The following is a 16,543-nucleotide window of genomic DNA, read 5'->3' as shown; positions in this document are numbered from 1 at the left end:
GTCCTTGACACAGTTTTAAAACTGAGGCATCATTTTCAACCTATTGCCTCTAAGTAAAATCAAAACTGTGGATTAATCAGAAGAGAACCAGGTTTCCTAGTCATAACAGCAACAGGCCAACAAAAATGTGCCCATTGCTCACAAACAGGCATTAAATAGTTTCAATGGCACAACTCTGTGTAATTTAATAGCACAAGGAAATCCATCCCCACTTATAGTTCAGTACCTGCTCCAGACCTGCATGGTGTACACTGTAGTCTTCAGCCATTGGCCTGGGCAGCAACAGTACTGTGCTTCCTTGTAGTGGCACAGTTGTCCTGCTGAGCAAACTACTACCCCATCTCTCCAGCAGCTGCGGTTCTCTACCAACCTCCAGGTGATCTGCATGTGTGCAATAGGTGTGTTTCCCCTGTAACTGTAAGGGCTTCCTTCCAAAGACATGTGATTCAGGTAACTGACCATTATAACCCATCCTTAATGTGTCAATGAGTGGCAAAGTGTGTGTGCGCGCGTGTTGGGGAGGAGTTGACAGTAATGTGGGAGAATAAAACATGATTAGGAGATGCGTGTAGGGCTGGTCATTGGTATGGACTCAATGGGCTGAAGTAAACACAAAAGACTGCAGACGCTGAAAATACAGAGACAGACACACATAAAGATGGAGGAACTCAGCAGTTCAGACAGCATCTAGAGAGAGGAATAAATAGTCAACATTTTGTGTCAGGATCCTTCACCAGGACTGGAAAATAAGGGGGAAGAAACCAGAATAAGGTGCGGAGGGGGTGGAGACCAAGCTGGCAGATGACTGGCTTTCAGGGGATAGGCGAAGCCAAGTGGGGGGGGGGGGGGGGGGAGAAAGAGGGTGGAGAGAGAAGGGGTGTTGAAGTGAGAAGCTGGGAGGCAACAGGTGGAAGAGGGCTGAAGAAGGAGGAATGACAGGAGAGGAGAGTGGACCATGGGAGATAGGGAAGGAGGAGGGGCACCAGACGGAGGCGACTGGCAGGTGAGGAAAAGAGAAAGGGTCAGAGGAGAGCCAGGTGGGCCAAAGTGACGGCATCCATGCCACCTGCCCAGAAATAACACAGTGAGTCATCCAAAACCTCAGACCAGAATGAGCTTCTGTGTTCCCAGTATCGGCACAATGTAAAGACGAAGGGCTGGCAATACGCAGCACGTAATTCCGGTTTTCCACTTCATCCTGCGAGCCCAGGCCATCAATGCACGGGAGCGGAATGCCAGCATCTGTACACTTTCTGGAAAAGCTCTTGCTTGGATTGGTTGAGCTCCTCTGCTCTGCCACTTATCAGCTTCTGACCATCTCGTGCCATTTTTCTTTAAAATTTACTATTTTTTTTAAAAAAAAATTTTATATAGTTTTTCAAAACATTTTACAAAATTAAAAACCCCAAATCCCAATGAGGGGCATTAATACAGAGCAAGGTTAAGCATACAATAACAATATGCTACACAGGAAGAGAATTTAACAAAAAAGCACCTAAATTAAAGACAAGTGAGCTTAGTGTCCTCCCCAAACCCCACAACACAAGAAAAAAAAACAATTCCAGACCAACCACCACACAATATAGAGAGTATAAGTCCGGACAGTCAAACTCCCAGACTGTAAATACACTTAGCAACAGAGGATAATAATGCCTACTACCAGAAAAAAAAGGGAGCTGAAAGCAAGGGACTGAAAAGAAAAAAAAAACCCTAGTCAAGAGGAAGGTTATGAAAGTACTCGATAAAAGGCCCCCAGATCTTATGGAACTTTAAATCCGAATTGAGAACTGAATAATGAATTTTTTCGAGGTCCAAGCAGGCCATAATGTCGTTAAGCCATTGCGCATGAGTGGGCGGGGCAACATCTCTCCATCTAAGGAGGATCAAGCGTCTCGCCAGGAGAGAGGCAAAGGATAGTATTCGGCATTTGGTCGGACCCAGACATAAATCTGTCTCGCCCCAAAAACCGAACAGAGCAATTAAGGGGTTAGGTTCTAGGTGCTGATTCAGAATACCCGATAGTGTAGTGAAGACATCTTTCCAGAATTTCTCCAAGCTAGGACAGAGCCAGTACATATGGATGAGAGAGGCCACGCCCCTCTTGCATTTATCACAGAGCGGACTAATGCCAGGGTAGAATCTAGATAGTTTAGATTTAGACATATGGGCTCTATGAACAATCTTAAACTGTAAGAGACAATGGCGAGCACAAAGAGAGGTTGAGTTAACCGATTTGAGAACTGAGTCCCAGCTCTCCTCGGATAAGGAGATATTTAAATCCTGCTCCCAGGCCATTTTAATTTTATCCACAGGGGCCCGTCGTAAGGCTGCTAGTTTATCTTGGATAATTGAAATTAAACCTTTACCTAGTGGATTAATGGAGAGAAATAGGTCCATAGCATTTTCCGCAGGCATTTCAGGAAAGTTAGGAATTAAAGGAGCAGTAAAGTGTTGGATTTGGAGATAGCTGAAAAAGTGAGCGTTAGGCAGGTTGAACTTAACAGAGAGCTGTTGAAAAGAAGCGAAGCGGTTATCAATGAAGAGATCTTCAAAATGTCTAATACACTTCCTGTACCAAACATGGAATGCTGAATCGAATGTGGTAGGTAAAAAAAGGTGATTATGTGCGACAGGGCTAGAAATGGAAAACCCCTGGAAACCATAGCATTTCCTGAACTGAGCCCATATACGCAAAGTGTGTCTAACCAGAGGATTAGCTATTGATCTGGGCAGACTGCTAGGGAGTGCAGAGCCAAGAAGTGCAGATATAGATAATTCTTTAGTGGAGCTCAACTCCATTGCCACCCAGTTAGGACACTCAGGTTGACCGTGGAAGAAAGACCAGAAGGCAGCACAACGTATATTAGCTGCCCAGTAATATAAGCGAAAGTTAGGTAAAGCCATGCCACCCTCTTTTTTAGATTTTTGGAGGTGGATTTTATTAATTCTAGAGCGCTTATTCTGCCACAGATATGACAAAATAATAGAGTCTAAGGAATCAAAAAAAGATTTAGGAATAAAAATTGGGATAAAAAATTTACTATTTTAAGTCAAATAGTTAAACCTCGAACCAGTCTGCAAAAATAAATATTTATGGCTCAAACCTATGTAAAATAATAAGGGCAGCTTGATGGAATGAATTCTGCTCACAGCAGAGTTAAGATGGAAAGCGCGTGGATTGAGGAAGGCTCATTCTGATGGGTTAGGTTTACAAATGAGCTGTCACTCTAACACCAAATTAACTGCAGGTTATTGGCGTTATTGTACAAATTGGATAGAGTCGGAAATGGACACTGGATTGATATCAGCCACGTGAAATGTACCCACAAATGCGCCCAAAAAACAACTGGCTTAGAACAGTTGATGTGCCTATATGCAATACGACCTGCATTAACAAAGTGTATGGTACAAGACTAGCTGGTATGGGAAACTGGAATTCAGAGTGGTATTACAAACTGCAGGCAAGGAAAATTGAAAGCAGACCTTTTTATTTAAAAAACCCAGGCATATCCGAACCACAGCTCACATATCCGTGGGGGTAAGACAATGTCTATAGGCACAGGTACAAGAACACTATTAGATTTGTGAGGCTGTAGGCATTCAGAAAGGAGTTGGGGCTGCTCAGTAAGAATGCTGGAGTAGACAGACACCTGATTCCTGAAGATGGTCTTGCTGATGAAATGTAGGACCATCACTTCAGTGAAGATTACTAATTAAACAACGAAGATTATCACTTCAATGAACATTACTAATTAAGCAAACCTCTGAAAAGTTGGAGGAAAAAATGTTTCAACATGTCATCAGCTGAAGGAAATTTAACAGCTTCAAGATTTAAGAGGTCAAACAAAATAATTGGCATTTGAGGAGTTAAAGCATTGAATAATTGTGGACAATTATGTATGAGGAGCTGGTAAATCTGGAAGTGCATATACATTAAAGGAATCTTTGGGAGTGCTGGTCTAACCCACTTTACCCATGGCACAGGATGCAAATGTAGACACAGGGCTTCACCAACACAAAGGTTCTCCAACTTCACGCAAAGCAAGTTCAATGTGGAAAGGGGATACCTCTTTCTCCCCCTTTATTGGGAGAGGGAGAGGGAGCACGAGCACCTGCAGTATGTCAAATTGTCGGGTGAATGATTAGTTTTTGTTGTACTGCAGATTATGGTCTCTTTCTTGAGGGCTTTGTCATTGCCCGCTTGGTGGGTGGAGGGAGGGTGCGGATGCTTTTTGCAGAAGTGGGTGGGGGTCGTTGCTTTGCTGCTGCTTCTGCGTAGGAGGGAGGAGTGGGGGGGCTTTGGGGCTCTAACATTTATACTGTCACCCATTCTTTGGGGCACTCTTCTGTTTTTGTGAATGTCTGTGAAGAATAAGAATGTCAAGATGTACACATTTCTCTGATATTAAATGAAATTATTCATATTGACTAATGAAATCATCATTAGCAGGTCAACCAAGATCAGTCAACAATTCCATATTCTGTTAACATAAATAGTAAATTTTATTCAGAGATACAGCACAGAATAGCCCCTTCTGGCTGGCTGGATGTGTCAAGCTAAAATCCTGTAGATTAGATTAAACTTTATTGTCATTGTGCCGAGTACAGATACAAAGCCAATGAAATGCAGTTAGCATCTAACCAGAAATGCAAAGAACAAAATAACTGCAAATAGAAAGTGTTACAGCATGCAAATATAAAAGTACTGAGACAGTACAATATGGGTGCAATACTGCTTAGCGCTGTGATGTGAGGTTCAGCAGGGTCACAGCCTCAGGGAAGAAGCTCTTCCTGTGCCTGCTGGCGCGGGAGCGGAGGCTCCTGTAGCGCCTACCAGATGGGAGGAGAGTAAAAAGTCCGTGGCTAGGGTGAGATGCATCCTTGATAATGCTTTTCGCCCTGCCCAGGCAGCATTTATGGTAGATGTTCTCAATGGTGGGCAATTGGGTGCCGATAATCCGCTGCACAGCTTTCATTGCACGTTGGAGTGCTTTGCGCTCTAATATGGGACAATTGCCATACCACACTGAGATGCAGTTGGTGAGTATGCTCTCAATGGTACATCGGTAAAGTCCGTCAGTATCCTGGGACAGAGGTGAGCTTTCTTGATGCTCCGTAGGAAATAATGGCGCTGTTGCGCCTTTTTGATTAGGATGGAGGAGTTCAGGGACCAGGCGAGATCCTCGGAAATGTGGACACCAAGGAATTTGAAGATTGATACACGCTCCACTACAGCTCCATTGATGTAGATGGGGATGTGAGTGTGGCTCCTAGCATGCCTGAAGTCCACAATGATCTCCTTGGTCTTCTGGGTGTTAAGGGCCAGGTTGTTGTCGGCACACCACGCGGCCAGATGCTGGGCCTCATCCCTGTAGGCTGTCTTGTCATCCCCTCTGATCAGGCCAACCACTGTGGTGTTGTCTGCGAACTTGATAATGGAGTTAGAACCATGTACAGGAACACAGTCATAGGTGAAAAGAGAGTACAGAAGAGGGCTCAGCACACAGCCTTGAGGCACGCTGCTGTTCAGGGTGAGAGTGGAGGAGGAGAGGTTGTCTATTTTAACAGATTGGGGTCTGTTAGTCAGAAAGTCCAAGGTCCAATTGCAGAGGGATGAGCTGTTGGTGTGCAAGTACAAATAGAACAGCCCATGTTGTGTTAGCCTAGCAGAATGTCAGGCAGGGATAATGGGAATTATAGGGCTACTGGGAGAGCGGGGGGGGGGGGGGGGGGTTTGGAAAGGAGGAAGAAATTACTTGTGGCAAACTTGTTTTGTTACACTGGCTCTTTGAGCCATACCGCCCAGCAACCCACCAATTCAACCCTAGCCAATTAACTTACTAACTGGTACATCTTCGGAATGTGGGAGGAAACCTGAGCTCCCGGAGGAAACCCACACGCACACAGGAAGGAATGTACAAAGGATGCCAGAATTGAACTCTGACCTCTTATCTGTGATGGCATCACGCAGACCGCCACGCTACTGTGGCACCCCACAGTAAGTATCAATAAAAGTCACTGTAAATAGGAGACTAATTAAAAAGGGGAGACAGGTGGACAATATTATTTTGTTCATGCCAATCTATATGCAAATCTCCTCTTCAAGACCCTGTACGAAATACTGGGCAAAGTTTACACATCCGATTATGAAACCAAAGGGTTGACTTTTGAAGGCTAACATAATATGAAGTAACTACCATTTACCAATACAGTGTACTTCTGTGTCAATTGTCCATCAAGTTCCAGTTCATTGTCATTCAACCACACACATGTATACAGCTAAATGAAACATCATCCCTCTGGGGCCGAGATGCAAATCACAGCACGTATAGTTACCATCCAGCACATACAGTCACAAAATAATATTAGCACATTAGTTCCATTTATAATTACAAGACTGCAGTTCCAGGTAGCCTTCTATTACCATTCTGCATTTGTTCTGCAAAGTCAGTCCTCGCTAATCAAGATTTCCTTCTGAAGGAAAATTACTGAAAAACTCACAGATTTAAGTGGTTACCGAAGGAATTTAAATTATCATTTGACAAAGTAGTTTTTGTAGTTGTTAAATGACAGACATTAAACCAACTTGTGGAAACTATATATAAAGTTGAATGCAGGGTCTGGCACATAAATCAACATGCTCATATGTAAAACAAACATCATGAGATTTTCTTTAACCACCTCTAAGCAGATTTTTTTTAGTCGGATAAACAGGATGTAGATTCTTTCGTCTTTCCCCATCAGTTAAGGCAGGAAAGGCTCAGAGACCTTTTTATTTCATTTAGTCCATGCGAGCTATGATAGTTTAATAAATATTTGTTGACCAAATGTCTCCAGAGGGAGAAGAAAAGATTTTATTATTTGCTATTCATCTGGGAGACTACACTGCAATCTTTTAGAACTATTTTTAGCACCACTCCTTTTCTAGGATGGGGTTAAGATTTGTAAATTGAAGTTTTACTTCAGAGTAACCAATCATTTTGAGAGCCTGTTTTAGAGAAAGTCATTTACAAAAACCACCTGGCAATAGAGACTAAGATGAATAAACAGTCGGTAATTTCCAGTTTATCAGGAAGGGGGAAGAAGTGAGAACTTTCCAGTCCTGATGAAGGGTCTCTGCCCTAAACATTGACTGTTTATTCCACTCCATAGATGCTGCCTGACCCACTGTGTTCCTCCAGCATTTCATGTGCGTTGCTCTGGATTTCCAGCATCTGCAGAATCCTTTGTGCTTGTAAGGGAGACTAAGGCTCGAGTTGATAGCAAGTGTATAAAAATGAACAAAACCACAAATTATTCTTTAACAGTCACCACCATATCTCTTGAAACTACAGACAAAACTGCTTAAGTATTGATCACGTACAAAAGTCCACGAAAGGAAAATTGGTTATCGTCAGGTACAGCTCATTCAAACCCTTACTGTATTTAAAAATCAGGAACACTCCAGCATTTTAGGAGATGTTCAGTTAGACAGTGGAACTTAATCACAATCAACTCTTAACATTCCAATGCCCAAAAGTCCCAGCAATACCATTCTGTCTAGTTTATAGACCAAAATAAAAAAATCTGTCCAGATGTGAAATTAATGCCCATTTATGGAGTAACTATGGAAGCTGATTTTTTTTTTAAACTTCAAGGATGTAATGTTATTGCAGCAATGGAAAACATCCAAGAGATCCTGAGAGGCCATAAAGCAGATTAATTTGATTGGTACTCTGTACTGAATTTCTTTATGATCTGTTTAAAACAATTGATTCCAGATCAGCTGCAGGAAACAGGCTCTTAAGACTGCGATCCTTTGATGGAATACAGACTCGGCTTCTGGTCGTCGGCTACATCCAAAGCTGACTGCACTTTTCACCATTTTTTGATTTTTCACTTTCGACGCGTATCACTGTGTGTCTTGGTGCATGCGATCAAAAAATATCAAATCAAAGCTTATGAGGTTCCACTAAAGCCTCTAGAATGGCATTTAATTTTATTTCCTTGCCCTTGACAGCCATCACCTACCAGCAACCACGCCCACTCCACTTCAGTGTGCAGCTTTTCATTGATTCTACTGTGGGTTTTTTTTTTGGTATTTACTGCAAATGCTGGCAAGAAAACGAATCTATGGTGACATATAAATACTTTGATAATAAACTCACTCTGAACTTGAACCCATCGCTGTGGTCAGAATTTCACGAGATGGGCTCCTATTTAAACACAAGGGACTGCCTACAGGGGCTCCCAACGTGGGGAAATCGCAGACTCCTCAGTTATGTGGTGGCATAAAAAAGGCTGGGAACCCCTGCCCCAGGAGCTGATGCAAATGAAGTTGGCAAACACTGTGCACTCAATCATGGCTTCTCCAGTTGGTAAAACCAGGCCGTTTTTAACCACAAGACTTCACGACATAGGAGCAGAATTAGGCAATTCCATCATGGCTGATCTATTATCCCTCTCAATCCCACCTTCCTGCCTCTCCCCTTAGCTTATAGGGAGAGGCTTTAGCGAAGGGATTCCTAACCTTTCTGAACTCTGGACTATTAAGCGAGGAGCCCGTGGACCCCATATTGGGGACCCCTGATTTAGAGGAAAGATATTACTTCTAACAGTCACAAGAATGAGAGTTCTGCAGCAGGTTTTCAGACCTGGCTCCCCGACTCCGGGACAGGACACGTTCCTAAGGATCGAATCAGGAGAGATACAAAGAGGTTTTCTCTAACATCGAATTGCTACCCTTGTGAATTGATAGCACATCACCCCCACTGTAATTTTTACTGATAGACCTTCCCTGCAATTAAAACCATCAGGCTTCCTCTACCTGGTTTTGCATTAGTCATGAAGGACTCTACCCATCCTGCTCATGGACTTTTTGTCCCACTTTCTCCAGGGAGGCGGCCACCACCCGACTTGTAAACGGTTACCTTCCCCAAGCAGTAAGGCTGATCAACACCTCCACCCACTAACCCACCCCTCCACGTCCCCCCATCACCACTACTTTATCATATCCTGTCATTCACCTTACATACAGTCACTCCGGTACCCAGCGTCGCTTTATGGACACATAATCATTGTACACAAGTTACCTTATTGTGCTTTACTGTGTTCTTTATTTTGTGCTAAACTGGATCCAGTGTAACAAATATTTTGCTTTCCTTAATACTTGTGTACTGGAAATGACATTAAACAATCTTGAAACTTGGCAAGAGAGGCTAGGGGCGGGGCATTCCAGCAAAGTACTCATAAGCCATACTCACACCACCACCCCTCCTCCACACACACACACACACACACACACACACACACACACACACACACACACACACACACACACACACACACACACACACACACACACACACACACACACACACACACACACACACACACAAATATGGTCACACTGCTCAGCAGCAGACCGGGCCTGTCACTATCATTGTCACCCTCAGGAGAGAGGACAGTATTCTTAATGACCCCAAGACGCCAAATAATTATTTGTATAAATGATCTATTATTTCTGATAAACATATAATGCATATTTTAATTTAATTCATAGCATGGAACTATAATAATTCTGGCATTAAGTTTGATGCATTTGATTCTAAGCACAAATTTCTGTAGCAGGAAATTTCACTGGCTTTGCTGTTTGCTTGCTAATGCTACTGAGTCAGTACTTTCACAAGTATGGATATAATTAAGTTCACAAAGCTGCACCTCGAAGAATGTGTTCGTGTACTGGACATGATGTCGGAGTCAAAGTACCGGCCTTCCGTGTATATTAGTTCAGTCAAGACACAAATTATGTAGTTGCTTTTTCCATTAATTTATAATGGGTTAAATTAATCCAGAATCAAATGAACATCGGGAAAACCTGCCTCTACTGTATTTACCATACATAACCTGTACATTTTGTTTCAGATTCTCCGTAAAGGACTATGGAAAGGATCTTGATATGCAACCAGACCTTCGATTGTCCAGAAAAAAAATAGATACGGTCTAATTTGAGGTAATTTATCAAAAGCTTGTCAAAATGCAGTATTTCCGATACCTCTCCACACTAATTGATTTTGAAGTACAATTTGTCATATTCTGTTCACGAGATGTGTATAATTAAAGAACGCTAAAAATGTTCCTATAACATTTCCAAAAAAAAGAAAATGGCTTCATTCTGTACAAATGTAGTTCATAGCCTCATAGGTCCAAAAAAAGAGAGAAAACTGACCACAACATGCGTCTAATGTGACACAGCACACAGCCCAGTGAGCCGAGGCAAAACCCACAACAGTCACGTACAAAACTCTCCCGATGAGCACATCAACAGGATAAACAGGTCACGTTTAATGCTGATGATTTCAAAGAATCATTTTCACGAAACTTCAGGCTGGCGACTCTCCTGCACAACGTACAGGTCCTCCTCCCCTTCCAAGTAAACACATTTTAATTTTGTTTTACAGGCAACGCTTGAGATTAACCCGTCATGTTCCAAGCTGCTCAGAGAGAAATATATATATATATATATCTGGAGAGGCCGTCTGCAAACTGAGCCCAAACGTGCAACAACGCGTCTCTTTAAACTTTCCTTTCAGATATTCGGCTTAGGTTACTTCTGTGGGCCACGGTACGCGCACAATGAATTCACGGTTTATACGGAGCCCCGGAACGGAGTGAAGTGTGCGGAGATGTCTATACTCACCTACATCTGCATTACAGAAAGCTTGCTGCGGATGGATAGGAGCACAGCTACATGCCTCGGCAATCTGTTCCACCCTCAAAGCCAGCAGCAGAAATACCGTTGCCACAAAATTGCTGAACGTAGCACTCATTTTGTGTTTTTTTTTAAAATAAAGCTCTTACAAACAACACACAAAAAGACCCTCTCTCGCAGCAGAGAACGCCTACAGGTGCCGGAGCTCTCTCGAACAGCAGGCAAGTTGTGCTGGTGTGCGATCGCGGTCAAGCAGGAAGAAATCCACGAAGATAAAATGACATCAAGTTGCCTGTGCTGTAGCTCTACGCCTTCTGTCTGTGTTGTCTCACCCAGCACCCTTCTCTGAGCTGAGCCCCATTTAACGCGGGAGCTATCCCCGCCTCCCAGTGTCAAAGGCCAGTTACAGCAAGCAGCCAGCGTTGAGGGCAATTTCAAAGACGCATGTTGTTTCCCCCCCCGGTCTCTCAACATTGCTTTGGCAATTCCACATTTTTTTTTTAATCCTGTTTAATGAGCCACAAACCTCTCCAGAGTGCACCGCCGTGACTCAGTTCATTAAAAAAATATATTTTTTAAAATCGTGGACTTGTAATAAACCAACACCAAGAGCTGACCTGATTTTTCAGACAGACTTTTTTTTTAATGCGTGTCCTAGGATTAAACCCCTATTAATCCTATGCCAGCAATCGCACCCACGTTTCGATTGGGTCCTGTCAATAATAGACTCTAGAAGCTTCGTTTCCATACCAATTGAGTTAGTCACTTTTGTGTCTGTGGAACCCATTAAGGAGGGAAAATAGCATTCATGAGCCCTACCTCGCAATGCTCCCTTTTCGCGCTACTTATTTATTTCTACATATATTTATTACTGTAATAATATTTTATGTATTGCACTGTACCGCTGCAAAACAGCAAATCTCATATCATATGTCAGTGATACTAAAGCTGATTCTGATTTTGTCAGTTTTCTTTCCCCAGCCCTAAAGTTTGCATTGTTAACTGCAAAATTATTTTACTTTCCCCCCCCCCCACCCCCATGTGTATGGGGATATTTTCAAAATCAAATCTTCTGCGGATGCAAAATTGCTGAACAAGACTCCTCTACCTCACAATGCCCAATTGTCCTGGCAAATACATTACTAATTTTACTGTCTGTGTGCAGCGCAGTGCTCCAGTTCAGAAGCATAGTTGGTTATAAAGCGCCATGTGATGCTTTTCCTAGGAGACACATTGATTGACTATTCAAAAATATTCAGAACAATCCTGGTGAGAAGCCAGTCTGCACAATTATCTAAGAAACAAATTACATGTATACCTGAATGTGATTGAACTTCCCGGGTAAATATTCATCTTCCATTATTAAAACAAAATTCCACTGGAATGACACACGTTTCCCGCACGGCCAGCTCTTAAAAGAAATATAACCAATCAAATCTGAATTGCAAAAGTGCACTGAAGTCCAGATCTACCGTGTACCGTGCATGGTTGAAAGGGATCCTGTCAATAATAGATTCTAGAAGCTTCTCTTCCCATACCAGTTAAGTTATCCACTTTTGTATCTGTGGAATCCATCAACAAGGGAAATTCAGGGTTCATGAACTAATGAACACACTGGCTTGCTCTTTTTTTGCACTAAGTTCCTAAATGGACAGTGAACACCATCTCACTTTTTAATGTATGTTATTTCTGTTTTTGCACAATTTTTCATCTATTCAATATGTATACTGTAATAGATTTATTTATTTATTATTTTTCATTGAACTGCTGCTACTAAGTTAACAAATTTCACAACACATGCCGCTGATAATAAACCTGATTCTCATTCTGATTCACTACTTATAACTTATATTTCTTATTGTAACTTATAGTATTTTTATGTTTTGCACTGTACAGCTACAGAGAATATATTGATTGGTTGGTATGGAAACATCAATGCCATTGAATGGAAAATTCCACAAAAATGTAGTGGACACAGCCCCGTCCATCACAGGTAAAGCTCTCCCCGCCACTGAGCACATCTTCAAGGAGCACTGTTGCAGAAATGCAGCAACTGTCATCGAGGACATGCACCACTGGGGTGGGGGGGGACATGCTCTCTTCTTGCTGCTGCCATCAGGAAGAAGGTACAGGAGCCTCAGGACCCACACCACCAGGTTCAGGAACAGTTATTACCCCTCATCTATCAGGCTCCTCACTGTTGGGGTGAGTCGATAACTTCACTCACCCCACACTGAGGTCGAACTGATTCCAGAACTTTCGGACCCACTCAGTCTGAAATGTCGACTTGTCTATTCCTTTCCATAGATGCTGCCTGGCCTGCTGAGTTCCTCCAGCATTTTGCGTGTGCTGCCCACAACTATGGACTCCCTTCCAAGGACTCCACAACCTCCTTTCTCAATATTATTTACTACTTGTTCGTCAATTGTTATTATTTGTTTTTCTGTTTGTATTTGCACAATTTGATGTCTTTTGCGCATTGTTTGTTTGTCCGTCTTTGTGTGTAGATTTCTGTTGATTTGCTTGTGTTTCTTTGTACTTACTGTGAAAGCTCACAAGAAAGGGACCCTCAGGGTTGTACATAGACCCGTATACGTACTTTGATAATAAATTTACTTAGAACGTTTGAATGTTGATTGATCAAATGAGGGTTTACCTTCCCAGTTCCTATGAAGGCCCCTGTGCTCAAGGATGACTTGTTGAGTTTCCTGGGGATTCTCAGCTGGTTAATGAGCTCTGTGTGGAAATTTAGGGTATTGTGTTCAGCTCAATGTCACCTCATTGCAGGAAGGAATGTGGAGGCCTTGGAAATGTTTCAGAAGAGTTTTTCCAAGATTCTGCCTGGTTTGGAAGGACATGTGCTACGAGGAGAGCTTGGACTAGCTGTGACGGTTTCCTCTGGAATGGAGGGGGCTGAGAGGAGATTTGATGGATGTTTATAAGATTATGTGAGACACAGATAACCTTTCCCCAGGATTGCAAAGTCAAGTAATAAAGGGTATGTATTTAAGACAAGAGGGGGAAAGTACAAAAGAGATGTACATTCTACAGGGGTTGTATCGAGAGCATCCTGAGCAGCTGCATCACTGCCTGGTTCAGGAATTGCACCGTCTCAGATCACAAGACCCTGCAGCGGATAGTGAGGTCAGCTGAGAAGATCATTGGGGTCTCTCTTCCCGTCATTACAGACATTTACCCCACACGCTGCACCCGCAAAGCTAACAGCATTGTGAAGGACTTCACGCACCCCTCACACAAACTCTTCTCCCTCCTGCCATCTGGCAAAAGGTACCGAAGCATTTGGGCTCTCACAACCAGACTGTGCAACAGTTTCTTCCCCCAAATCATCAGACTCCTCAATACCCAGAGTCTAGACTGACACCTATATCATTTATTATTATATTGAAATTTGTCCTCTACTGTGCCTATTGTCTCATGTATTATTTATTTATTTATTAATGAATTATTGTACTGCCCTGCACTGTTTTGTGCACTTTATGTAGTCCCGTGTAGGTCTGTAGTCTAGTGTAGTTTTTGTGTTGTTTTTATGCAGTCTAGTGTAGCCTTGAGTTGTCTCACATAGTCTAGTGTAGTTTTGTGTTATTTCGTGTAGCACCATAGTCCTGGAGGAATGTTGTTTCATTTTTACTGTGAACTGTACCAGCAGTTTATGGTCGAAATGACAATAAAAAGCGACTTGACTTAACTTGAGATGTGCGAGGCAAATTTTTTTATGCAGAGTGTTGGGGGGGGAGGGGGGGAGGTCTTGAAGTATGCTGCCAGAGTGGAGCAGGTAACATAGGAGTGTTTAAGAGACTGTTAGATAGGCACATGAACATGCAGAGAAGGGAGAGAATTAGCCAATGGACAGGGAAGAAGGATTTGATTAATTAGAGGCCATTTTTAAAATTAGTTTGGCACAAAACTGGGGAGCGTGCCCTGTGCTGAATGGGTACAATAGGGCTGAGGTGTGTACCTTTCATAATTCACAATTACATATACTGTATAAAGTGTTTGAGGTTTACAATGCCTGTCAGAATTACAGTGCCCATGTGCCAGGGATTCTCACTAACTTTGGGGTTGTCACACTTCTTCAGAGACTTTCAGGACATACTAGAGTTCGATCCTTTAATCTCTTACCGTATTTATAATAAAGTGGCTATTTCAGGAAGCTGGTGGCAAGTCTGCAGATGACACGGCCTGTGATTTGCCCATCACCCCTTCCACCCAAGGGCATGGTGTCCTGTTGGACCTCTGTTTTAAATGCCTTTAGAACCACTTCCCACTGTTGAATGTTGGAACCGAGTTAATGTCTAATGCTCTCTCTGATCATTGGGTATATTTAAAGTTGAGGTTGATTGGTACATAATTAGTAAAGGTGTCAAAGATTATGGAGAGAAGATGGGGCTGAGAGGGAAGATAAATCAGCCATTTCAGTACGGCCTAATTCTGCACCTATCTCTTTTGCTGGTAAAAGATAGTGACTCTTCGGAGATGGAAGCTGGAAAAATGAATGGGGGGGTTATCCTCAACAATAGTTAGATGTACCCTTGAGGAAGGGTGAAGAGAACTGAGTGAAGAAAAAGGCAACTCTCAATCAATTGCAAAAATTAGGCCAAATTTTGCCTTGTTGACTGAGGTTTCTCAACATCTATTTTTAGTTTTTTTTTAAAATCATGAAGTACTTGTGGATCGCAAAATCAACAATAGCTAGTGTGTAGCCTGAAACAGTCTTTGTTTGATGGCCTTCGACTTGAGGGGAGCAACAAAGAGAGTTTGTTGTTGTGTTTTTTTCCCCCCTTTCCACAACATGTGGCGCATCAGGCGGCAACCATGCCATTTCTTTTAGCATTTTTATCTGGTTTATTTTACGAGGCTGATTTACTAGCTCGATGTTCAACCCCGCATGAATTGGAAGCGTGCACGGAACTGGCTGGATTAAAACCCGAAACCATTTGCCTCAGAGTTCGGTGTGGGTGCCACTACACCACCAGCCAGCTTGTTGTTGTACTTGCTGAATGTCTAATGAGCAATGGAGCAAGGTCTTTCACTGCAAAACCAAGAACATTGTCTTCACAGCAGCTTCAGGAGAAAAATCAGGCATGGTTTTACTTCTGTTAATGTTAGGGGCAGAGCGTACATACGTCACAACATGGCTGGTGGCTATCTGAATGCAAAACATATTTTGGATCTGAGAATGACTTAGTTACTGTCCATGGTGTTTAGGGCAGCAATGAAGGTCCGCCATCTCTGGTGGTGACAGGGATTCCTTCATCATGCCAGTAGTTTCCTCTCAGTTTTCGTTAGCGTCAATCATGCAGGTTCTGGGTGGAGCCTTTACCAAGAGTGACCCTACCAAGAGCCAAAGCTTAAAGCCCTGACTCCAGCCAACATAGCTCTCCGGGTCATTGAGGCACGCAAGCCTCCAAACCACAACAAGTTTGTGGTCCCCTTGGAGGTCTGAAAATTAAAAAGTGATATTTCATGTCTCATCCAACTCAAGAGGAAGTTTAGCAATAAACATAACGGTTCATTGGTAGAAAATATGATGATTTTATAGCTCTCTGGATGGAGTGATCAGACAGCATGGCAATCGAGACTCAGGCAAATGAGTTGAAAGAGCACATTGCTGGTATGTTTTGAATTGTAACTTTCTAAAAATTAAAATTGATCTTAACTCTGTCATATATTTCTATTTGATAATTCTTCCATTGGGCATTAACCTTTGACCTATTTTCAACGAGGGTGCCTCCAGTCACCCCCTCTGGTACCAATTAGACAGTCATGCGATATATATTTCTAAACTCAAAATCTGGTCCCTATTATTGACCAAAAAGAGGATCCACTCTCTTT

The 16,543-nt window shown here is 42.6% G+C and overlaps 1 protein-coding gene across 1 annotated transcript in view; it reads right to left on the bottom strand.

The window, feature by feature from the left end:
* Nucleotides 1-11,061, bottom strand: part of timp2a (TIMP metallopeptidase inhibitor 2a) — an 89,318-nt gene extending 78,257 nt beyond the window's left edge. Inside the window, exon 1 of the mRNA XM_073026244.1 lies at nt 10,679-11,061. Within this exon, the coding sequence (XP_072882345.1) occupies nt 10,679-10,808 (130 nt within the window). The 5' untranslated portion in view covers nt 10,809-11,061. The remainder of the gene's footprint in view (nt 1-10,678) is intronic.
* Nucleotides 11,062-16,543: the final 5,482 nt, after the last annotated feature.

This window comes from Hemitrygon akajei, chromosome 22 (assembly GCF_048418815.1).
Source record: "Hemitrygon akajei chromosome 22, sHemAka1.3, whole genome shotgun sequence".
Lineage (NCBI taxonomy): Eukaryota > Metazoa > Chordata > Chondrichthyes > Myliobatiformes > Dasyatidae > Hemitrygon > Hemitrygon akajei.
This window is presented reverse-complemented; position numbering and strand designations above follow the sequence as displayed.